The sequence below is a fragment of the Eucyclogobius newberryi genome, unplaced genomic scaffold (genome assembly GCF_026437365.1).
Source record: "Eucyclogobius newberryi isolate DKJ021-1_F unplaced genomic scaffold, fEucNew1.0.hap1 SCAF_2, whole genome shotgun sequence".
Taxonomy (NCBI): Eukaryota; Metazoa; Chordata; class Actinopteri; order Gobiiformes; family Gobiidae; genus Eucyclogobius; species Eucyclogobius newberryi.
Window position 1 is genome coordinate 16,547,524 of NW_027315834.1, and position 26,688 is coordinate 16,574,211.

At 43.5% G+C, this 26,688-nt stretch overlaps 1 protein-coding gene across 16 annotated transcripts in view; it reads left to right on the forward strand.

Moving 5' to 3' along the window:
- Window positions 1-26,688, forward strand: part of celf2 (cugbp, Elav-like family member 2) — a 149,791-nt gene that overhangs the window by 40,818 nt on the left and 82,285 nt on the right. For 3 of the 16 annotated variants that reach the window (XM_072453806.1, XM_072453810.1, XM_072453804.1), the window contains exon 1: window positions 13,714-14,410. The exons of the other annotated variants lie outside the window; for them this stretch is intronic. In XM_072453806.1, the coding sequence (XP_072309907.1) occupies window positions 14,334-14,410 (77 nt within the window). In that variant the 5' untranslated portion in view covers window positions 13,714-14,333. Of the gene's footprint in view, window positions 1-13,713; window positions 14,411-26,688 lie in introns of those variants that run through there. 16 annotated transcript variants of the gene reach the window in all.

A 26,688-nucleotide genomic window follows, 5' to 3' on the forward strand; every position in this document is an offset into this window, starting at 1 on the left:
GGAGCCGCCTGTCTGTTTTGTGTCATGACACCACTAATCTTGCAGAGGGTGCACCGTGCTGTGCTAGCAATGCACTTTGCTGTTTAGCTGTTAGCTGCGTACTTTTGTCGTCATGGCCAAAGTTGAGCCTGTTGTTCACACTTGCTATAGGTTTCACTGAAGTTGAAGTATCCCTGAGTTTCTCCTCAAATAAAGATTAGACACCGTGCTTCTGAGCAAGTTATAGTTGGCCCACATGTTTTGTTTTTAGGCTGTGGCTGCAGAGCCGCGGTGCGGTCAAATAGCCCAGCAGTTTCGGGAGCCGCGGCACGGCCATATAGCCTCATGGCTAACCCTAACCTTAACCCTGACCCTAACCTTAACCATAACCCGGACCCTAACCCCAAGACCTAACCCTAACCTGGCACGGTCAAATAGCCCAGCAGTTTCAGGAGCCGCGGCAAAAAATAACATGGCAGTTTCGTGGCTCTGGAGACACTCCCTTGTTTTTAACCTTCTTAGCTCTGCTTTTCTTGGGGATTTGTGACAAACAACCAACATAATGGGATGATGTGGATTATGTTCATCACTTGCTCTGGTGCACCTGGTGCAGGTCTATAGTTTGACGCTCACATGAGTTTTAATATTTGCTTCAAGAGTTTATGTGACTGAAAACGTTTCCACCTTTCAAAATTCGCTTTAACTTTTATGTGCTAAAATCAATGCCGGGCACTACAAGGAGTATCACTTGTTTTATGTTGTGATACAAGTTATAATACGAGTACGACATCGTCACATTGTAGAGTCTGAAAACCACCAATGGGGTCGTGTTGCAGGGTTCCCCCAGCACCATTGAGAGATGGGACACTTCTTAATTCCCACATTGAGAAGTATGTTCCTTGCATCCAGTCTTTGTTCATGCATGGACATTATCTTGACACAAAAAATAATTTGGAAGTCAACTTAAAAAAGAAAAGGAAAAAAAGCTCAGACCTGTGGCTGAAGATCTTCAAAAATACATGTGATTATAAAAAAAACAAGTCTTGCAATTGCCACTTTTCTGACCACATCAGTTTAAGTGCAGTTCAAGTCAGAATCATTATAGAGAACATTTTCAATCAAATCACGCTCTTGTGACATTTCAGTTTAGAACTAAATGTTAATCATTTACTTCACTTAGACTGTAAAAATTGACATGTAGGAGAAAATCACATGGCTATTGCAGTTTAGAAAATGATTCACATGAGATGAAATGCAGAGTTCATTTTCACATTTGCACTTAAGTATGTGCATAATAATCATTATAGACATGTGAGTGGGAAAGTGAGCATATGTCATCCTATATTTTTCCCACTAAATTATTCCTAATCCTGGAGCCATTTTGCCTCTAAGCCCACTCCATGTGTGACCTCCAGGGAAGATTGTTCCTGCCGCTGGAGTACAGAAGAGTTGATTAGGAGGCAGCACAGGGGCTTTGTTCTAAGCATATGCCCGCCCTTGGCTTTGGAGTGGGAGAGGGGGTAAACCAGGGTGAGGGAGAGGAGATGGTTGAAACAGGAGTCTTATCGGTCCCAGGGGGTCTTGCATACGTTTGTTCCAGATTGTCTTGGTGACCTTTTGGCCCGTTCTAGTTCATCCTGACCGACGCCGCCTCACTTGTTTACCGTCCCATAATGACATTGTCAGCGGAAACAATATGTTTTCTGGGCTGTAGGTGTCAGCCACAATGATGGTTAAATGACAATGTAACCGGGAGGAATTGGTCCTCTTGTCCTCTCCCAGTATAGTGAGGCACACCTCCTCTGTGCCAGTGAAGATGAGATCATTCTTGTGGACTGATTGTAGAAAGTTGTATCTGTGCTGTTGCTTTTTTTTACTCTCCACTCTGTCTTATCTTTTCTTTTAAACTGTAGAGTCAAGCATTTGGATCTGCTTTTTAGGGAAATAACATCTAAATAATATATTTATGTTTGGTGCATTTCCCTGGAGTACTGGGTAAAAACTGAACAGTGAAAGACAGGAAGAAACCCTGATTTGTTTATTTTTCTTCTGGTGAACGTGATGAGCATACTGAGGACAGAAGAGAAAAGGAAGTGAGTGAAGGAGAGACAGAGCTGAAAGAAGTCAACCCTCAACAGTCGCTCGACTGGAGAGGGGCCTGAGAGGTGGCTTCAGACTTTGGTAATCCCCCTTTTATTAAAGTTAAGCCAAGCTCAGCAAAATGCAGGCTCACAGACATAACAGCACCGCTCACAACTGCCTGTTTTTAGGCCTCTGTCAGCTTACATGCAGATCTGCCTCATTGTCACTGGCCCAGGCCCACCCCTGCCATTTGCCAGGCTAGTAAGCCGCCAGTCAATTACAGCCACTGCAGGCCCCTGCCTGCGGCACTGTTGTTCTGCACACTTTGAACACACCCTGTCATGCCCCGAGTCTTTTGAGCCTGTTGGGGTCCCGGCCTCTTGTTTGGCACATAAATCTTCCTGCACCATCACTGAGTACTGCATGTTACCATGACAACCCCTTTACATCACTTACTGCCCCCCATGCAGCCACTGGGCACTGACCTTTCACTGTCAGAGTGTGTTAGGGCGAGAGAGAAGCTGGCATGGAGAGAGGAGCGCTGGCCTCATGCTACACAACATGATTAGGTCATTAGATTGTAAACATTCTTAAAAAGCGGATAGTTGCTTTGGATTACCTCGAGTCAGTGCATGTTTCTGTCACTGACTGAAACAAGATGCTCTTTGTAAAGAACATGCAGAGGCCAGAAAGTCTCATTTCTCGTACAAAGGTCCTATGCCATTTTGAGTTGTATAACTTAAAGTAATGTGTATGTATGAATAACAACTAAGAGCTGTTGGTTCTTTTGCACTCATACAAACTTGTGTGAATGAGGCTGAAATATAAACTCATAGTTTTGAAATTAAGAGCATGAAGGTCTTGCAATAGATCTGATCTAGGTCTAGGTTTTTGAAAAAAAATATTTACATATTTTGAGATGGGTATAGTTGTGATGTTTACAGCTTTAAAGGTGTACCATTTGGTGCTTTTGTTAGATATCCAGCAGATCCCGTGTTAGGTATTTGAGGAAGCTTCACTTGGCATAGAGTGGACATGGGGTTGCCAGTGTAACCTCCAGGTCATGTCTGGCCAATTCGCTGCCATATGTCCTCTAATGTCCAATGGTAGCTTTTGCCACAGAGGCAGGGAGCAGGTGGAAGAGGCACAAACAGACCGATAGCGGCTTTCACAGAGCTTCATTGTGGAGGAAATAGATTTAGAGGAGAATGGATTTGAAATCGCTCAGTTGTTACATGAAATGGAACACCAAGGGCAAGTGGACTGGAGAGTGTTCAGACAGCATGTCGAGCATGAACGTATTAACCTGAGTTTTATTAGTTACACAGATAAGATGTGCTCAAGAAGTGTATTCCTGGTTTGAATACAATTCCCATTTGTTTATCAATGTTGATGTTGTAGTAGTAGTTTGGGATACTCAAAGTAACTTTAAAGATAGTATCAATTAAGAGACGTATTCAGGGGTACAGACTGATGGAAACATGATTAAATATTCACTAGTTGCCTCATTGGGCTTATCAAAATACGAACATAAAGTGCAAGTACGAGGGGGGCTCAGAGACATTCACGGCCATCTGGTTGTTTGGTATACTTTTTTACTTTTTACTAGTTTACAACAAATACATATCAACCCATGGCTACAATTCGGCGTGTTCCTTAACATGCATTGTCCCAACCAAAAGAACACAAATGAAACATACTGTGCCATTGATATGATCTCTCTGTTAGTTTGTACATTCCCTTAAGTTAAAGTACAGGTCCAAAAGAATCAAACGACACAAGCGAGTCCACGGTGGTCTGTGGCATCACTGCTGACCTAAAATAAGCGAGCACAGGTCCAAACACATGTAATATTTGCCCCCCCAATTGAAGAAAATCAAGCATTTTAGAAATCCTTTTCAAATGGGACTTGGCCAGAGTTTTGGTTCTGCTGGCGCACATGTAAACGTAGTTCCTATTACTTATTCTAACAAGATGTCTTGCCCGACTGAAAATCATTAAGTGAAATACATGACCCATTTTGTCACCGATAGTGTCTTGAATCATCTTGAATAAGCTGAATTCTGTTATAGCATTAGCAAAGTTGTCGTTAAAGGATCCAGCATGCATGTATTGAAGTGCATTAGAAAGCTCAGTGTGTGTCTGTGTGTAGTGCACTGGACGTTTATCCACCATTATTGACCATTGTTTTGCACACCTCCCATGAGTAAATATTTGTCGCTCTCGCATGCCTGAGATCTGTTTTGGATCCGACAAAGAGCAATGAGAGGCCAATCTGATTTCAATGGCAAACAACAGAGGTGGAAATGGATAATTAGGTTAGAAGTTAGCAAAAGAGTCCTCTGCATTTTAATGCCAAAGCACACTAGATGATTTGGGGTTTTAATTTAAATATGTTTTTTTGTTTTTTTTTGCTGAAATGCAGGTGTTTTTTAGAGACGGACCATTTTTTCCCGGTATGCCAAACATTCTAATGAAGCTCACGTACGATCCATAATCCTAACTGTCCCCACCTGCCAGCTCGCCGCAAACGCACACTTAACAACACAACAGGCAGATCGACATTGGGCACAGGCATGCACACAATATGTACTAATGAAGCTGTTTTGCACTCCGCTATTTTTTGTCCCTGGCTCAGCGAAACATGCATAAATCATAATAAACAAAGATGAATATTTAATCAGCAGTTCCCCGGCTGTGTCTTCAGTCCCCGTCTCCTGTGGGGAGCGAAGCTGTGATGTGGCACGTACAGGGAGCGGGCAGAGCTTCCTTTGGGATGGACACTCACTGAGACGTGCCTGTCCACAAGGCATCTCTCTGGTTTTGACATGCTGGACCGAGCCCCTTGTCCCTGAAGGGGAGGCTTAGGGCTCAGCCAGGTGGGATGGGGGTGACAAATTAAAGATGCTCCAGGTCTTTATGCAAAACAAGGCTCTTGGTTTCATTGTTACCCTGCGGGTAGTGTGATGTGGCAGCTCATAAAATTGCAAACGCATTGCACCTACGCAAATCACAGTTGCTCGAACAACCTTGAGACATGAGATTTCTCAAAAGTCATTACTATTGTGCTGCCCAGTGGTCAAGTGTATGCCAGCACACGTATGCCAGGCTTCAAGCGCAACCGGCCGCACTGTTGTGAGTTTGAATCCCAACGCCGACCATTTACTGCATGTCTTCCCCTCTCTCATTCCCCAGTTCACCCGGTCCTCTCCTGTCTAATAAAGCCTACTTGCAATCAAAATCTTTAAAAAAAAAACAATAATAATAATCCATCCATCCATTTTCTACCACTTGTTCCCTTTCGGGGTCGCAGGTGACTGGAGCCTATCCCAGTGACTTTGGGCCTTAGGCGGGGTACATCCTGGACAGTGGCCAACTCGTCGCAGGGCCAACACAGAGACATAGACATTACAGACAGACATTCACTCTCACATTCATTCACTAGGGCCAATTTTTAGAGTTACCAATTTTGCCTAACACATGCATGTCTTTGGACGGTGGGAGGAGCCGGAGAACCCGGAGAGAACCCACAGTAACACGGGGAGAACATGCAGACTCCACCCAGAGAGATCATGTGATGTTGGTCTGTAAATATTATACTATAGTATTTTCACTACATGGGTTATGTAGTGCCTTTGGCCCACCGACTCAAGTCAAATCAGTATGCAGTGGTCAATCTGGAATTGAACCGTTAAACTATTGCTTAATTGATGAACGACTGAGCCATACCACTGCGATAAAAGGTCAATAATAGCTCTTGAGGTACAAAACTCAACAGTTTGTATTTCATTCATCCATATTTTAAATTTTTTTTTAGGAATTGCCAGTGCTAGATTCTTATCTAGTAATAGTGACCTCAGAGCGGATGGACAGTTAATCATATTCATCTTTCTGCTTAACTACAGACTTCGAGTACCTATCCACCTCCTAATTTGGGCTATGAATCCTTTAGCAATGTTGATTGTCGGCTTGGACCTGTTTGGTGCTGAGCCAGACGCAGTGGACATGCATACAGTCCATGTACAAACCCAGCTGTGGCATTAGGCTCTAATAGGCCCACAACAGAGTGAGCTGTCACAGGGGATTACTTAAGCCAGGCAAGCCAGTGGGGTCTCCACCGCAAAAGAGAGCGACGGAGTCAAAGAAACCGAGTATTGACAGGAATAGTTATCCATATATTAAAATATCCTAATCACATTCGTATGATTAAGTCACATGTAAATGAGAAATTTTCTAACCCACCCGGAGAAATTATGTACAGTACTAATGCTGAAATGAACAGCTTAACAGCTTTGTTTCTATAAAGTTAGCAGAATATCCCTTTTTCCCCTTTAGCTTCATTTTGTAGGCACTTTTAAAGCACATGTTTGCTTGTTCTCGCAGGGGTAGTCTGAGTGCCGCGGCCCTTTTGTTGCCAGTGCTGGGTCCACATGGGACAAGCAGCTGAGCATTGTACATTTTCTGACCCAGATGCCGTGTTCCTCCTGAGGATTGTCACATGTCCTGCTGCGGTGAGCCAATGTTGAACGGCCGCCTGTGCGTGTCCGCGGAGTAGGGGCTTACACAGGGTCTGTGTGCTGTCTCATCCCACATTTGAGAAGTGACGTGAGAGTGGACTGGACTGAACTGACCTGGACTATGTGCTCCCACTGTGCTGCTGGCGGTTGCTCACTGCTTTCCTGTTTGTGCACCCAAACACATCCAACAACAGCATTTTTTCAGTTTTTATTGTGACGATCCCTTTTATTTCCTCTCTCCTATTCAAAGCACTATCTACGACGTATAGCACAGCAGTCAGTCATAAGAAATATAAAGACGGGACTGTTTTTTCTGTCATTTTATTGTCAGTTTGACCTTGCAAACACATATTCAGATATTCATTTTTATTTATATTCATTATACTACGGTTGTTTGCTTCCCATACTGATTTCAATACTTGTATTATTCCTCCCACAGAGCCATGAATAGAGATTCTTATTGTCGACTCAGTGTCTTGTCTTGAGACTTTTTAACTCTATTATAATGTTGACCACAAACTCTGCTCTCAACAACAATTCACTTCAAATTCTATCCTACATAGTTGATCATGTTGCCGTTTGAAAAAGTATGGAAGAATTCATTTGCTGTAGCACTAAAGGTTTAAAACGGTTTTGAAGGATACCAAAGCCCATCTGTTAATACTGTTGGCCCAGTGTTGTGAAGGCTGGTGCCATCTTAGATTTAAACGCCTGAGTGGTTGATATAATCTGTGATGTCAACACTCAGTATTTTCATTTCATTTTATGTTTCTCACAGTCCGGTCAAATACAACATCAGGAGTGTTAGGACAAAGTGTTAGGACTCTTTGTCTCTGTAATTGAAAGTGGGTCCTGCAGCTTCTTAATATATAATGATAATAATATGTGTATATATATATATATATATATATATATATATATATATATATATATATATATATATATATATATATACATACATACATACATACATACATACATACATATATATATAGCAAATCATTTTCAGTTAGCCTTTCCGTTGTCATTTTTACAGCGGGGCTCTCCCACCCCTCGCTCTATATTCACATCTAATGGTGTGGAGAATATTAGTCTGCTATTAAAGTTTGGAGTCATTGCCTCTCCCTCCCATTACCCCTTTGATGGGTCAGGCCATTGGACTTTAAAACGGCTTACTCCATCCCCTCCCTTTCCTCCTCAGAGTGTCTTTGTGAATGGGAAAAAACAGGTACAAAGAGAGCCCACCTTGTCTCCACTACAACAATTTAATCTGTAGAGCACCTTTTCAATCAAACCATGTCAGGCAGGACCTCCTTGAACACGACTCTCATACAATGCATGGACACACACGTATAGGAAGTGGGGCTGGGCAAATAAATCCGACAAACAAATCGATAATAGCTCAGGTGAGGAGATCCATTGGTTATCTTCTCGCTATCATGTCACCTTGAACAGAGATTCTTTACCCAGCCATTGCACATTTGTGTCAGACTTATCGAGCAAAAGTTGATAACATAATTGATTGAGCCAAATAATAACTGAATAAGTCTGCAGTCAATCTTTCTTATTTTCATAGTATTTTACACATGATTTTAATTGACATAAACATGCATGGTTTCCATGTCTAATGTGATTTATTCTGGCAAAAAGCAGGTGACTTGTGGGGTTATATTTGATTAATACGTTTCATGCAGACCTTGATGCCTGTAGTCACTTTTGTTTAGAGGGTAGACGAAAAGGGTAATGGGAAGATGCATAAATCTTAAATGAATGCCTATGTCAGAGGGGAAGTAGGACGACACATGGCACCAGCGCTCGCAGGTACATCAAATGTGTGAATATGCCTGTGAAATGAATTGAAATGGGTGTGAAAGTGCATCTATTTGCAGGCGGATACACCTCCCTTTGTGTATTGCGAGCGTGCACATGAGTGTAATTGCAGGCCCCCTTCCATGTGTGCATATTTGGCTCATGCGTTGTATTCTACCATTTTATACCTCACCCTCCTCTCTGTGTGTGTCTGAGTGTGTTTATTGTGTGTTGGTTGTTATCAGAATGACACCATCCAGCAGCCCCAGAGGATCAGTGGAGCTGCACCAGTTTCAAATGAAAATAAATGAGAGGCAGTGACCGCTACTGCCTGGGTCCCACTTTAATGAGGAGATAGAGCAGGGGGCGGGGGGAAAGGGGGGTAGGGGGGAGGACGGGATGGGTGGGCAGGAGGTGGAGTGGGTGAAATTGGAAATAGAGGGAAAGATTGGTCAAATTTGGGGACAGAGGAGACCGAGAGAGACAAATGGTGAGGAACAGGGCCATGGTGATGAATGGTGGGGCTCTTCACTGGCCAATTACAGCTGCAGGCCGCACTGATGCACTGATGCACTGATGCACTGATGCACTGATGCACTGATGCACTGCAGGTGGAGCAGACAGGATGGACGGACCACTCAGAGTATTCATTCTGATGTCGCACTATTCACAAAAACTTACATAGCTCATACAGCACAGTTCTGTGAGGGAAAAGTTACAAAAGTCCTATTATGTTATTTCACATTGTACTATTTAAAATATGCATGGGAAAGCAACTTAATACTTTAAACACTTAATTCTAAAATGTTGGTTGATTATGTTTTACACTTAAAACACATTCTTTACTGATTAGAATAAGCTGCCAAATCCTCTTTTTTTTTGGGGGGGGGCGTCTGCAACAAATTCTTCAGATTTTATTCAGCGATATAATAGAATAAAATAATTGTCAAACAGTGTGGACAATCACACCACACCATGTGAACATTCTTGACATTCTTTTCACAATTAAAATTTCACGGTTTGTGTAATTCCTCAGTCTGTGGGTTTATTGTTTTCAAACAATAATAGTCAAAGACAATAAGCACTTTGTTCAAAACTATTTATTTTAACAATGATTGACATGGTGAAATGTATGCAGATTATGTCATAAATTATGCCAATATAATCCATATGTACTAAATGAATAAGACCTGCCTTTTGGGGACAAAAACCAGGTCCCATGACAATAATTATTTATCATTAGGTCAACGACATTAATTCAAGTCACAATGGGTGAAGCAATACAATGAAGGTTGGAATCGGTCTCCAGGTAATGAATGCAAGTTGATGTAATGTCTCCAAAAAGGATGAAAACCCAAGTGTGTGTGCATGTCCGTGTCCGTCTGCGTGCCAGGACCACTGGTGCAGACACTGGAGCAGACACTGGAGCAGACACTGGAGCAGACACTGGTGCAGACACTGGAGCAGACACTGGTGCAGACACTGGTGCAGACACTGGAGCAGACACTGGTGCAGACACTGGTGCAGACACTGGAGCAGACACTGGTGCAGACACTGGAGCAGACACTGGTGTAGACACTGGTGCAGACACTGGAGCAGACACTGGTGCAGACACTGGAGCAGACACTGGTGCAGACACTGGTGCAGACACTGGTGCAGACACTGGAGCAGACACTGGTGCAGACACTGGAGCAGACACTGGTGCAGACACTGGAGCAGACACTGGTGTAGACACTGGTGCAGACACTGGAGCAGACACTGGTGCAGACACTGGAGCAGACACTGGAGCAGACACTGGTGCAGACACTGGAGCAGACACTGGTGCAGACACTGGAGCAGACACTGGTGCAGACACTGGAGCAGACACTGGTGCAGACACTGGTGCAGACACTGGAGCAGACACTGGTGCAGATACTGGTGCAGACACTGGTGTAGACACTGGTGCAGACACTGGAGCAGACACTGGTGCAGACACTGGTGCAGACACTGGAGCAGACACTGGAGCAGACACTGGTGTAGACACTGGTGCAGATACTGGTGCAGACACTGGTGCAGACACTGGTGCAGACACTGGAGCAAACACTGGAGCAGACACTGGAGCAGACACTGGAGCAGACACTGGTGCAGACACTGGAGCAGACACTGGTGCAGACACTGGAGCAGACACTGGAGCAGACACTGGTGCAGACACTGGTGCAGACACTGGAGCAGACACTGGTGCAGACACTGGAGCAGACACTGGTGCAGACACTGGAGCAGACACTGGAGCAGACACTGGAGCAGACACTGGTGCAGATACTGGTGCAGACACTGGTGCAGACACTGGAGCAGACACTGGTGCAGACACTGGTGCAGATACTGGTGCAGACACTGGTGCAGACACTGGTGCAGACACTGGTGCAGATACTGGTGCAGACACTGGAGCAGACACTGGTGCAGACACTGGTGCAGACACTGGTGCAGACACTGGTGCAGACACTTGTGCAGACACTGGTGCAGATACTGGTGCAGACACTGGAGCAGACACTGGTGCAGACACTGGTGTAGACACTGGTGCAGACACTGGAGCAGACACTGGTGCAGACACTGGAGCAGACACTGGAGCAGACACTGGTGCAGACACTGGTGCAGACACTGGAGCAGACACTGGTGCAGATACTGGTGCAGACACTGGTGCAGACACTGGTGCAGACACTGGAGCAAACACTGGAGCAGACACTGGAGCAGACACTGGAGCAGACACTGGAGCAGATACTGGTGCAGATACTGGTGCAGACACTGGTGCAGACACTGGAGCAGACACTGGTGCAGACACTGGTGCAGATACTGGTGCAGACACTGGTGCAGACACTGGTGCAGACACTGGTGCAGATACTGGTGCAGACACTGGTGCAGACACTGGTGCAGACACTGGTGCAGATACTGGTGCAGACACTGGAGCAGACACTGGTGCAGACACTGGAGCAGACACTGGTGCAGACACTGGAGCAGATACTGGTGTAGACACAGGAACAGATACTGGTACATAAATGGACATAAATGGACATAAGGACATAAGGATACGTGATTAGGGCAAGGGGCACCTGCCTGACAGTATCAGTGTCTGACAGAGACTTGGATGGAATTATGGTTACACCTTTTGTTGTTTTTCTGTATTAGATTTTTAATTGTATATTCAAGAAATAACTTAAAGTCCTGTATTGTTTGTATTGTAGCATTTTTAACTGGTAAGACTTGTTGCTGTGTAAAACAAGTTCATGCAAAATTCAAAGGCACTACAGGGAGATGCTAGAATATAACTCTATTGTTGTGGATTTCTGCATTGTCAGATCATGTGCAAATCAGGTCAGTGAGCATTTAGCGCCCGCAGCCTCGCAGGTAGAGCTCAAATTTGTGTTGGAACACTGTGTCCTCACAGACCAGAAGAAGTGAAAGGAGAATGATGGAAATGGACAGAGACAGAGACGGAGAGTGCCAAATAGACGAGAGAAAATACTGTTATATTTGCATCTTGGGATCATCAGGATCATGGATACACCTTGTTTGCCATGCTCCTGCAAAGATGAGAGGTGACACAGTGTTTTCTGACAGTTTTGAGGGGACAGGATATGAGCAGTCAGAATTTGTCTGATTCTAGGCTTCTCCCATGTCCACTTACACTCAAACGCAACTGCTTGCTTTTCTGAATTATTCATGAAGCCATCATTAAATATTCACATGTGAAAACTTGGTACAATCAACAGCCCACTATCCTTTCCTCTCGTGAATAATGTACAAGCACAAAACAAACAATAGTATGGATCAACTTTATTACATGAAACTATGCTATATCTGTATGCCTCGCCCAACTCGGTCCCACCCCCTTACTCCTTTAAGTGATTGATTTATTTTATTGAGGCAGCTGAGCCCCCCCAGCCTGAGGTGAAAGAGAGTGAGATAAAGGAGAGCGGAGAAGATAGAAATAAACTAGATGTAGGGGGAAAACGACAAAAGTGGAAGTGGAAGTGAGGGCAGAGGCAGACCTTGCCATGAGCAGGATACAACAGAACATGGGGTCCTTGATTATAACATGCACGTCACAAGAGGTGATGGGTGAATGGGGGACAGGGCACAGCAACAATAAGCAAGAGAATGTATGCATATGAGAGTTCACATATTTGTCAGTAGTCATGAGGTGAATTCTCCCACAAGGGGTCATCCGCCCCTCAGCGCTGATCCCAAACACAAACATAGCATTGAGAAGGTCAAAATATTGATTTGTCAATATGTAAATTATCTTTACAGGAAGGGCAAAAACCAAATAATAATAGGTAAGGGCCTGTTTAAAGCAGTTCCTGTATTGTCATAATTTTACAATTAATAAATAATTCCAAAGTCATGAAACTATAGCTAATGAATACATCAACATTTCATCCTGTCCGCTCTGCTATTATGGACGTAGGGTGTATAGTTAGTAGTAGTCAAAATATAATGATTTTTTTTATTTATTTTTTTATGTATCCCCCTGAAGGGGCTTGTGTTGGGTCTATAGTGTGGGCAGTGGGTTACATTATGTTCCTTACCACCTTTCTTCTGTGAAGGGTCAAGTGCGGTGAAACATGGCTGGCTATCCACTCGTGGGACAGTGCTCACCCTGAGGCTCTGATATAGGATCAGCCTTTCACATCTATACTCTGACCTCGGCCCTTCCAAGTAAACATGTAGGCTGACCCCAGAGCAGAGCCGCAGGCCAAGTCCCTCCCACGCCAGACACTACCCTGCTCTACGTGTGCATAGTATACTGAGCACATTTTTTCCCATTGACCCAGATACTCATATTCTTCCCTCAGAGAGCTATCTCTCTGTCTAAGAGAGCCTCATTATTTTACTGGAGAGCCCTGCCTCTTCTTCAGTAGAGGAGGAGGAAGTGGGGCAACAGAGAGGGGGCACAGTGGTGCATTCAAGCCCACTCCAGTTCCACAGGGATCCATACTGGGTCCACACAATTAACACCATATAAAGCGACTCAGCAATTCTGCATACAATCATGAGCTGCTTCATTACTACTCAGCGACCCCCATGTGAAATGTACTGTACCTTATCTGTCCAGACCTTTGACTGTGTAACTCATGGAAGCTTTATGATGTTAGGCAACTAGGGTCTAAAATGTTGTTTATGAGGAGGTAACACAAGGATGCAAAAATCACTGTTTTCATTTGAATCATCTAATGTATTCAACATTCAAGTGTCAACATCTCACATACAGTCGAAGCTTTTAATCCAGCCTGAATTTTACTTTATTTAGACAAGCGTGAAAAGTGTACGTCTATTAATTCAGTCATTCAGTCACAGTCAGCACTGCCAACTCCAGACACTTAATGATGTAAAAGGGTGTTTTAATCTGTCCTCATTAGAGCTCCATTATTGCAGTCAGTCAGCACAAACAGACGCATATCTCGCCTACATCCAGAGCTGAGGTAGACCCAAACAGTTAAAGATCAGCTGCAGTGTGCCGGGCCACGCCTCCCGCGCGGCACCTGGCTGGCTGGCTCTCACACACTCCGTGAGTCGCGCTGTTGCAGAGCGGATTTGCAGACAGGACCGGGCGGAACAGAAACCGGCGTTTATTATAAGGGAGAAAGAAAAGGAAAAAAAAAAAAAAAAGAAAAAAGGGGGGTGACGTGAATGGGGCCGCGCGAGGAGGGGAGAATGTGACAACTGCTGGATGAGGACAGAGTGTGTGCGGCTGGCGGCTACACTGCCTTTGGGGAGGCCTCTGCTGGTGCACCTGTCCCTCTCCGTCTCCGCGGCCGGGCGCACTTTGAGCGAGAGCGACGCGCCTGTGTTCACCAGACGCGGCTCTACAGCGGAGAAGGCGGACGCGCGCTCTCTGCCTTCGCACAGACGCGCTCTTCACTCTCACACACACGCGCGCGCGCACACACACACACTGGGCAGGCAGGCAACATGACTTCATCCTACAGTCTGGATTTTCTGCCCGATATGATGGTGGAGAGCCGCCTGCTTGTTCCCGGAGACAGAATGTGAGTTGTTTCTTTTATTTTTTTTTATTTTCTGCCGTCTCTCTTTGTGACTATTATGCGCCTATGCTGTCCTGAAACGCGGCTGTCCGGTGTGGAAATGTCCCCGGCTCCTGTAGAGGCTGCGCGAATAGAATCGGGGTCAAAACAAGCGCTGTAGTGCGTGACTGGGTGTTATGAGCGGCTTTTTTGGTGTTGATGCGTTTGTTGCGTTTCCATGCGCGTCGATAAGCGGCGGTGGAGATTGCAGGAGCGCCCGGTGGCTGTTACGAGCCTCAGACAGGATGGTGATGGGGGGGGGACAAAAAACAAAAAAAGAGCCATTACGGAGATTTAATGCCAGTTTGGTGACTAAACCTTGTCTTTACGGCGCTGTATTCTCTGCGCCGCGGCGTTAAATAGACCGCCTCGTCAAGCAAAGCGTTAAAGAGCCGCTTGTCATCGCTGTTTGGGGGGCTCAGAGATGGGAGGAAGTTGCTTGGGTTTGCAGCAGCCGCCCTGGCTTACTGTCTTGACGTTGTGGACCGCGTAAAGTCCGCCGTGGGAGATGGAGAGAACCCGTAAACTCCTGACGCGTCACCCCTTTAGTTGCATGGGTCAAACAGCGCTATGAGGGGGTGTGGAGGGGGGTCCGGACTCACATGTATGAGTGGGCTTGAAAACTCCTTTAGAGGCGTTTTCTGACCCTCATCGCCCCGTGCTAACCTCCACACTTTTGGACACTCAGACAAGATGAGGCGACACAAGGGGGTTTTTGAAAGCGCGCAGGAATGCATGGAGGAGTTGTATGTTCCAATTGGATTGGAGCTAATTCATTTCAACTCGGGATATTTTCCAACAGAGACAAAGAGAGGTTTTCATGGTCATGTGCTCCTGCCTCTCTCTCTCTCTCTTTCCTCCACAGAGCATGTCCCACTTACGTCCTCTCAGCTCACAGAAGCATGTGGCTGATGTCTCCTGTTTGTGCCTTGTTAAATGTGAACATGCATATATGCACCCTAGTTCTTCTGTGCCTTTGCTGGCTTTTGTTCTTATAGTTTAAAATATAAATGAGCAGGGCAAGTGTTTTTTTTTTTTTTTTTTTTGTAGTTCAGATTACAAACTGCACTGAAGAAGCCCTTTGAAAGAAAGCTTGATATGTTGTTCCTGTTCACTGCACTACATAATAAACTGTAGAGTCATTTATACACTGATCAAAAGTGAAGACATACAACATCCTAACTGAGTTTCCCATACATCATCCTATACATCATGTTGTTTAGCACACTAAGTTGCAGGCTATCCAGGTCGTATCACATGACAAGCACAACTGTGAGTCAGGAGTTGAGATGTCTCCAGTCCACAGTAGATCCACCTTTACTGTGACGGCGCAGAGCTGATTACTTGCATAAACTGTATTCTGCCTATTCAGTAACGGCCCCCTTTTTAGCTTCACTTTAACCTTTGGCGTCCCCATTTACTCCGGCCGTGATTTCACATTATACAGAGAGACGTTGTTATTAATCATTGTCACCGGGAGAGGAAAATGCTCATCGTCGCATGTTCATCTTGTGTCTTTTAGTTTGGCGAATACGTAATATACATGTACTAAGACGTGAAGAATGGCCTAAATCAATTGGCTGGCGCTGGAGGAGGCTCCGGCGTACACGGTGGCCTTTTTACCCGGCGGGCGGTGAGGAGGCGGACAGGTTGAAGCAGATAGCGCTGTGGAGATGACAATTCATATTTATGTGAGCGCACCTCTTAAGGCTGGCCATTAACCTCAGAAGAAAAGCGCCAAGAGATCTGCTGATTTTGTTTCATCTTACCAGGCTCAACAGCATTATCCTGTTTCAGCTGGATAAGTATTAGGTTCTGTTTCCTATAACTTTGCCTCTCATAACAGCTCACTGGCCTCTGGATCTCTCCGGGTTCCCAGTTCAGTTGCTGCATGTGGCGTGGTCTGGTTTACAGTCTTTAACTACAAAGACTCAACTATAAACGTCTTTACTGCTACAACGGCCATCACTACATGAAGCAGGCCGAGTATTACCTCCCATTGGTGCTGAGCTGCCATGTACTGCAACCTTTCATTCTTATACCTATTCAAAGAAGTAAGGAAAAGTTCACACATGCGTTCGAAAATGTAGAGAGACCGCTATTATTTTTCCAAGTGAATTAATTTTACTTTCTACCACTTGCTGTGCCAGCTTTTTTGTTTGACATGACAATTAGAATGTATTAGCGGGACTCAGCTAAACTAGCAGTCATTTCGTTTAATCGCGTCAGCCATGACAGGAAATGGAGCGATGTGAGAGATTGTGAAGAAAACAGCAGGATCAATGACCTTTTCTTTCCACTCCTACTCCCACTGAAACATGTGACCTCTTACCCCTCCGCACTTGGGACCCACACATTCAGCCTCAAAAAAAGAAAAAAAAAACGTGTTATTGAAGCGTTCATTTCCATCGTCCAGTATTCAAATATATCACATTAAACAAATAGGAACACTGAGCTGTTAACTTTGACAAGTACACTGTATGCTTTGTCAGTGCGTTAGTGCGTACGCTGGCCACTGTTTGGACGCAATTCCCCGTGGGCTTATAACGCATGTCTCTATGCAAAGTATTTTTACAAATGCAATACTCGCTCTCCCTTTTCACTTCCTCCTCTTGACAGGCATCAATACTATAAGTCCGGGCCTTGGAGCTCAGCGCGCAACAGCTGAAGGACTTCATAGCCAACAATGTAGCCTTCCCATGTCACATATCGTTGCCTATATAGTATGTAGTGTATGGGATTCAGCTGGATGAGCTCTGTTGCCTTATATACGTGAATATGTGGTTTAATGGCGCAATAACTACTGCTCAAAGTGTTTTAATCTTTGCTTCACCAGACCATATTCAATGTTTTTTTTTGTATGTCGGACATTAACTCATTTGAAGCCTGTTTAATGTTCAGGATCTCAGGACTGCTGCGCTGCGAGACGTTCAAGGGGTGTGGTAATATTAATAAAGACCTAAAGCTGTTGCTCTATATGCAAATAAAGGTGTTTTTTTTAATATTTATGTGTGGAACATTTAGCATGTTTTACTATTTTATTGGCTCCATAAAAAAACATTGAATCATATTACTTTCATTTTAAAGTACAGTCAGTGGCATAGTACCTCTGGCCTCTAAACACCTGTGAAAGATTTCCTCGGATCTTTATGGCCCTTCTTGGTTGAATATCTAACTAAATGGAAGTATAAGCCGCATTTTTCAGTGGTTGTACTCAGATTACGATAAATTCCGCTTCAAGATTTCACAGCGCCCCGTCCGCACTCCATACAAACACTGTGTACCCAGTCAGCTCATGTGTGAAATAAAACCTAAGAAAACGGTGCTGGATTTCGGCGCTATTTGAGATGATGATGTAAATATGTGTGACTAATCCTGGAAGTGTAAAATGAAGGAGCACAGAGGACAGCAGGGTGAGAATTGACATGTGCCGGCTGGGAGGAGCAGAGGTGTGAAGGAGAGAGCAGGATGTGATGGTTTGACAGCCGTGGACTCCCTGGACAGACGGCTGCGGGGATTTGTCTGATGTGGAGATTAGGAGAAAATGAACGGGCGGAAAAGGCTGAATTGGTGTTGGATAGATTTATCTCTCCTGAGGAACCTTTGGATTCTTCAATGTGCAAAACATGTTAAAATGAAGGAAACACATTCGGTGGCAGCATGAGAAGCCCACCCGTCATTTCTGCGATGACTGTTTTTGTTGATAATGTTACTTAGGCGTGTACTGTATGTGTGCTGTATGATGTGATGAAGTTGTCTTCACGCGTCACTGGCTGCAATATTGTTTTCTGTGGCTTTCTCTGAATGTGTTTGTGTTCCAGAGAGTGTGTGTGTGATGTCATTATGATGAACGTCTTTGCTCTGCTGGGGCTCAGGAGCAGTTGTCTGCGGGTGACACTGCCGTGCGTAGGTGGTGATACATCACGACTATGTGTCGGAGGTCTCTGTGTCGGAGGTCTCTGTGTAGATATGTTCACTGTGTTTAGGTGTGGTTGTGAACGGGCAGGTAATGCGTGTCGGGCCACACAAAGGGGTCAGCAGCTGCATGTCATAATTATGAGTTTAAGGGGTGAATGTGCTTCTCAAATATCTAAAGTGAGATTCAAAACTTGAAGTCAGGGTCATCAAGTCCCTGGGGCATCTCCAGGGCGGTCAGACAGTGGCCATAGCTCAAACTGGGGTGGCACAGAAGCATGTTTTAACTATTGCCTCTTAATCAGGTCCCTACAAAAAGTAATGATCAGATTTAAAGTATTGATCCTTCTACACTTTTGGAAGTATGTAGGTTTTCCCCCAGGAAATCTCCCTGAATTTTATCCACCTGTCAAATTGAACAATTTAAAATAGTAAGGACCGGGAGACTATTTTTTACTAATCATTGCTTGAGAGATGCTACACTTCATTGTGTCAATAATTTCTGGCAAATTACAGTGGATTCCATCAGACTGAGATGTGCACTGTGGGTTTACACTCGCTCTTTTGTTTCTCCAAGAGTGGGCAGAATTAAGTTAGTTTTGATAAAAGAATTGTTTTGATCATAAATATATATTTTTCCATTCATTCAGGGCTCGGGGGGAGCATAATTATTTTGCATTATACCATAATCAATATTCTCAAACACCCCTTTTGCCCTGCAGCATTCGACTTTATGAATTGAAGCTTGCTAAGGGAGTGTGTGTAATTTCATGTGTGCTTGGGCACTGTGTGTCAACGTTTTATTCCTCTTGTGAACTATTTCAGTGCTTGGCCTTGAAACGAATGAAGCATGCAAAGGCTTTCAACGCAGCGCACACACAGAGCCGCCCACGTACTGTACACGCACTCGTACACGCACTCGTACACGTACTGTACACGCACTAGTACACGCACTAGTACACACACTCGCACACACACTCGCACACACACTCGCACACACACTAGTACACACACTCGCACACACACTCGTACATACACTGTCACACTCACAGTTAATGTTGTTATGTTGTTCACATCATGTCTCTGGGCAGTGACGATGGGCAAAAAAATAACTGAAACCTAAGAGTCTTAACAGAACACAATAATGATCTCTCATCCTGTTGAGCTGTGCCATATCTCTCCTCTGCACCAGTCCTTTTTCTGTCTCTTTAACTCCCTCCTTTTCTCTTTCTCTCTCTTCCTCAATCACAAGCCAATGTTTCTCTTATGTACACTGGGAAACAGTGCGTCGCCAGAAGGAGAGCTTACCTCATGCACGCCTGTAGATTCTGTTATTTGCCTTCTCCCCTTTTCATTCTTGCATCCCTCTTTAGTCTGTATTTTTCTCCTCTTCCTCTGCAGACTCCCACTCATTTTCTCACTCTCTTCTTCATTCAACCGTGCCAAATGCTGTACCTCTGTTAACTCTTGAGACTGAGAGAAGACGGTTCTTGAGGAGAAGCGGAGGACTTTGCCATTTTAATCAGACGTTATGAACCAGTGCTTTTGTTCAGATAAAACTGCCTCAGACAAATTGGAATTCATATAAACAACAATCGCATACTATTGTGGAAGAGGGAAAGGGAAGCATGCATTTAGGGAGATAACTTTGCCTCCTTCAACCTTCCTATGGGAGTAACAGCTGCTCAAGGCTATCAGATGGATCTCCTGTGGGCTTTTTAACTTTGGTTGATGTCTCCATGGCTTTTTAGTTACCTGTTGAATTGCTCTCATCTTGTTATCAGGCTCATTGCACAATTATTTTTGAAGCTGCTATTAAAAATCAATTTGCTGCACAGCTAGAATGTACAGCTCTGGTACATGAGGACAAGATCAAGGTCAGGATTTAGTGGCAAGCAAGAGACACTGCATGATTGTTGTATTGGTGTATCACTATTTGCTGGGGTCCTGGGGTAGGATAGAAGAATAGTTTTTCATTTCTAATTATTTCTAATTGTTTCCAATAATAATCTAGTTACATATTTGTGTTAATTGAGACACTAATGTTTACACAACTATTGACTGAAACACAGTCCTTTTTCCATAAAGCCAATGCATATATTTTATGCTCCAACAATTTACAAGCAAAAAGTCTGAGTGGTATTTACAGGTAATACACACACTGTGCTAAAGAAGTACAAGAAAGTGTGTCTGTTTCACACAACTGAAAACCTGGCAACATCTTTAACAAAACACAATGATAGTTTGCAATTGAATGCGATGTTGTTTAATTCCGTTATATTAGCGCATAAAAGGGGGCTGGCTGTTTTTGAAAGAGACATGTAGAGGAGCCCGTACCCACTGCTTTTATACAACTAATGTACAATTTGTGCCATTTTGTCAGTTTCATAAAGTTTATATACTCACCGGAATTCTTGTGAAATCTTGGATGAAATGATTCTTTGAGTGTGAGCGCTCTCTGTTGTTTTCCATCATAAATATGAGCCAGCCTTGGACAATATAGTGCTTCCACATTTGGGTCTATTTTGCGAGTGAGAACATTTGGATGAGTGTCAGTCCATGAAATCTCTGTAAATCACTCCAACTCATTGAATGTGCCGGTGCCAATGTGTGGGACTGTGCTGTGCCAGTATGAGAAAGTATAACGCGTGTAAACTCGAGTGTTTGTATTGGCTCCAGTCGGCTCCAGGAGATGAGGGAATCGTTGAGTTATTCTCAGCTGTTATTGCTTTATTATATCCTTTTATAAACCATAGAAGAACTCGATATTGGAGCACACTCAAACTTGAGAACGCTTTCGGCTGTGTTTTTGGACTCTAACACCAAATGTGAATATAACATTATTAAAAGGAGCTTTGCTGGTTCCAAAGCCTTATCAAATCGAGCCGGTTTGGAAGAAGAAGAAGAAAAGTGTCCAGAGTGATAAAATGCCAAATTAAGGCACACAATGGGTCAGAGGAAAAGCTGAAAGAAAGATGTAGATAACCTCTCATCAAAGCGTTGTGCTCCCCGTAAGTCTGGCTGATGAACATTTATACATTTTTGAATTGAAAACCAAAAATATATATATATATATAAATATCAATATGCTTATCACACAAGGCACTGTGGATACCCCCAAAGGGAAAGCCCTAAGCTAAGAGGGAGAATTGAGTTAAAGAACACTATAAAATATAGGCGATAAGCAGAGGAAAACTCTTGACGTGTTTATTTTAAAACATGATGTAGTGCACTGCCCCAGGACTCCTAGATGTAGTTAGTGAGGGGAAGGGAAAGGCAAAAATATAAATGTGAATCTGGTGACAGTGAATGGATTGATGTGGCGGAAGTGTGCTTGGGAGGGAAGTGAGGAGTTAGGAAATGGAGGCAGGAAGCTAGGATGATGCAGAGGTGGAAATAAAAGTGGAGGTTATCAGTGAATGGTTATCTGCTGTATCCTGGGGGCTTGTGCAGTCATAACAGTGATCTAATCTGCTCACACACACATGCATACGCTCAGGCTCTGGGTGCCCGGGCTACCTATCACACATTTAAATCATCATCTGTCTGCGCTTCACCCAATACATCGAATTACAGCCAGATTCCCACTTTTTAATTTATCTTTGCCTTTATTCAGCAGAATTGCATCCATCCTTCTGTCAAAGCCGCCTGTGCTCAGCTCCATTTCCGTTGTCACCCTGCTGCCTGAGCGTTCTCTTTACAGGCTAGGAAAGTTATGCAGAGAAACTGCAACAGAGCTGCTGACGGCAGATGTTTTTGAGAGATTTCAGATTTTCAGAATCTTCTCAAGTCAATAAGCTGACGTGTGACAAGTCAAGATTGTTAATTGGGGGAAAAAAAGTTTAATCTATTTTATTCCATCTAAGTAATCCATCATAAAGGGTCACAAGTCAATGAACCCTTTGTGAACTGTGTCTCAAGCCTGGACAAGTGGCATGGGAAAGGGCAACCAATTTAAAATGGAAAAAATGTAAATCATCATTTTCAAAATTATGGGCGGGGCGAGACACAACTCCTCCAAAGGAAGATGAGATTTTGACATGATTTACAATGAATAAATAGTTTAGTTCTTGTTTGTAGAAGAGGCTGAGGGGAAGGACGCTCACATGTTGAGAGCGTTCTTCCATGTGTGTATCATAGTTCTAAACAAGTTTCAATGTAGCTAGCCCCCTGTAGTGACTTATACACTTTAATGTGGTATTTCTTGTTTTATTGTAGCCTTATATTGTCAATTCTCTTGACACAGACTTTGCCTAACTTCTAGACAGAGCCCTTGTAAATGTATTCGACCCCAGCAGCCGGCTTTTGATTTACTGCCACAGTATATTTTGTTACTTCTTTGAAGTTTGAGCCGTATGTTTGTAGAACATTTGGCCACTGCTGACACCCTACCCTACAGCAGTGCCAGTGTCATGCCTGTACATGCCTGTGTCATGTGGCAGTACAGCCTGTCCCCTATAGGGCTGCTGTATAGAGTGACAGGTGCTATGGGAATAAGTGGGGCAGTGAAATGTGTGGGTGTAGCTCTACTGCTACATGTAATGATGCCATCACTCATGCCTGGAGAGAGAGAGCTCTAAACTAGATCAGATTTTCTCTCTCAAATTCTAGAAAACCTGATTATAAATTTGCCACAGTGTTACCTATTTTAATCTGATGGTCAATTCGCTGAGGTATGGTCCAATTTGTCTGTTGAGCCATAGACAAATGAGTCAGGTGCACTAACCAGTTTAACATTCTGACACTTTACACTCAGAGAGAGTCTGAAGTAGCAATGCTGTGAATCGAGATTGTCATGGGAAATATCTGCTCCAGCCTGCTGAATAGGCAGATGGAGAGACTGGGCTGGTTGAATGTTCTGCTGCTGCCATTACTTATTTGTTGAGTTGTAATTCAGTTTCAAATCTAATGCTTACTTCATCCGTGAAAAGATGTCTTTGTGAAATGCCAGTAATTACCGGTACTAGGTATGTCAACGTTATTACTTCAATCTGTAATCCAAAAAATACATGCAAAAAACTTTATATAGCTTGTTTTATATAGCTAAATTTTCGTAAAACCGGTCACAAACTTGAAGAATAGAAACAAGAAATTGTGAGTGATCGTTCAATTGTGATGTTTTTAAAAATAATCTGTATTTTGTGTTTTAGATATGAATGCACAACATATCACAATCAAATCAAAGGTTGCAATTTGAGTCGGCGCCATTATCAGATGAGAGACAGTCTTCTACATAGAACAAAATGTACCTGTAGTTTAGACCAGCGGGAAGCCCAAACCAAACTGACTGAGGCTTGAGAGTTTCACATCATTTACAAGCAAATATTAGACATGTTTTAAAATATTCAATTGGTTCATCAGTTTATATTTCCGTTTAGGGATGTCACAGTATCAAATTTTAGTGTTACGATTATTACTACGATTATTACGACTAAATAATCGTGAATAATCGATTATTCACGATTATTTAGACTGTGACTAAACAAAAGTGAAATCTTTCATTCTCTTTCATCCCCGTGGTCTAACATGTTACTGTTCCTCAAAAAATACTGAAAGACAAATACTGAAAGATTTCTGAAAGACAAAATAAAGTTACATTCGACAAAAACAGCCAAATAAAATACAGTCATTTACATTTAGGTCTATTTTTTGGGCTGTATATTGAACATAAAATACTTACATCTGCTTTTAAAATGGTCATGATTATTATTTGTCTGGTTCTTACGATTATATTGTGACATCCCTAATGGCAACATTGTCAGACTATTTTTCTTCCAAAATCAGGCAGCTCGCCCTAGTTTTAGATCTCTCAGGCTGCACCAGAGAAGTCCATTCAGAACGTCCTTGGCTTTGTGTTTGTTTGCCTTTCAGTTGCCATGACGTTCTATACGTGTGTTCACTTCACATCTAGTAAAAGGGCATAGGTGAACATATTGAGTATTTTCATATTGGAGCGTTTGTCAGAGGTCAGAGTTTTCCCTGACTAAAGTGGCAGTTTAAAACCTCCGTCTCTATTGAATAATGTCGTCTTTCGGAGCTGCAAGGTGTAATTCTCTTCTTCTGTAACGCTTACACTCGCAGCGACTTCAGAGCGATTGATTCCTGTTGACTTAAACCTTACCACTGAGAAGAAACAGGGAGGTAGATGGAGTTGATTGTATTTTGCATTCCTTGTTATAACGAGAGCCCGGATGTATGTATGAGCTTGCCTTTAAGCAGATCTGCTCAGTCTTGCATTCAGAAATCCAACTGTTTCTATTCTGTTTTAACTCACCATAAGGCATGATGCAAATGGCCTCTTCTCTCCTCCAGGAAGTACCTTGTTTCACCCCTCCAAGCGAGTGCTGATCAAACAGGCTTGGTGGTTTTGGCAGGGGCAAATGCTGAAGGCACCACTGGAAAGACATTAAAACGAGGGGAAAAGAACCTTAAAGGAGCAAAGTGGCAATCTTGGCTGTGTGGCTCATTTGCCTCAGCACAGATCCATTTCACAACATCCCAGACCATTTCCCACCCAGGATCCTCCGCTGCTGTGATCTCCTTACATGTTCATATGGGTGTGCTATCAAAGCTGGGCTCGGTTCAACTCAATTGTATAATTGAAAACAGCCAACTGATGTGTACTTCAAAAGTACGCACCCGCGTGTGGTCTCTGATACATAAATATATCTCGGGAAATGACATTTGGCCAACTGACCATGCCCTGTGCAAATCTATCATGCTCAGATTAAGACTCATCAAGGGCTCACATGCTGCTCTAAAACATGATGGACAGCAGGTGAAAACACAATTTTTTTTTCTCTCTTCTTTTTTGGGGGGAATTGAATAAAGAGTAAGCCTAAAATTACTCTTGTCAATCAAACTGTCCCTGTTTGTTTCACCAACTCTCAGAAAAGAACATATAGACACTAGAGGTTGAGAGCCATTGCTCCTATCACACTCCAAATGCCAGAAGCTTGAACCGATATAACACAGAGCTGAGTGGATAATTAATTATAATCATTTAGGAATTTATCATTGTCGCCTTATAACTTTACCTTGGTTCAACAGGTCTATTAGATGAGTATATTTTCAACATTTACTTAGGCCATAAATGACATCATTCACAAAAAGTTTTTGTAGGCAGAAACGTGTGTATTCTCTGTTGAGGAAGAAGGAGCTGGTTGCTTTTGAACAGGCTTTGGGCTGATAAAGAACGATGACCAGTGGCTGGATTTGTAGCATGAAGACTATACAGGTTTCGTATGGTTTGATTTCATTAATGTGGCATTACAGGCGGATTACACTGAATCACCATCGTTGGGAATTATGAATCTCCAATGCTATGCCATTTGACAAATGGCCAAGTCTTTGTATACACTGTGAGCGCTGGTGTGTGCCTGCAGCCCCCGGCCACATTGTGATGGCTGCTTGGCTGAGTGCCCTCATTCTGCTGTCCCTATCGACGCTGTGGCCTACATGGCTGTGAACAGGCCTGCTTTCCGCTCTGGGTCGATACGAACGCGGCGCTGAAGGGACAGCCCCAGGCACACACACACACCGTACTCGCACACACTCACACATTTGCAGATGCTTGCATTTAAACACTTACAAGCATGAAAACACAATGGTATCACCGTGATTCAAATGGACAGCCTGTTCCTGGAAGCGAAGGTGACAAGGGATTAACACTGTCCGCGGTGGGCTGCTGCCGCTGTTCTGTCAGGTTTGCCAGATTAGTGACTTAATCCAGTTTGATATGATAAATTAGTTGGATGCATTGTTTTGCTTGATCTTTACCACCCAATAAATCCTCATTCACTCATTCTCACAATATAGTGTAGGTATTTATTTGTATTTATGGATCATACAGAAAGAGTCAGACGTTTTTGTATATTTTTTTGGACATTGATAAATCTGTTGCTGCTGTTCTAAAGAACTAGAATAAGAATATATATGAAGATACATGAATCTTGTCCCTTGGTTTTAATTGCAAGATGTGACAGCCATCAATTAACAAATGCAGTCATAACTATGAAAATTAGAATTAGAGCAGGATCAATTACAGAGTCAGTACCTAAAATGAATGTGTCTTTTTGACACCTAAATACTTTAGTTCTAGTTGTTTTTCCCTGGAGGATGTGAGGCTGTAGATGTGTGACAGGCTGCCTGCGTCTGAGCAGACAGATCTGGGGTGGAACGGTGGATTCAGCACTACAGTCAGATCCTTAACTACTGTGATACAAGAGCGGGTCAGTGTGGAGCGGTGTGCAGACCGCTGTGTTGGCCATGCTAGATGTGTACTGTCTGGAATGTGTGTCAGCAGCAGGTTTGAGTCGAACTGGTGC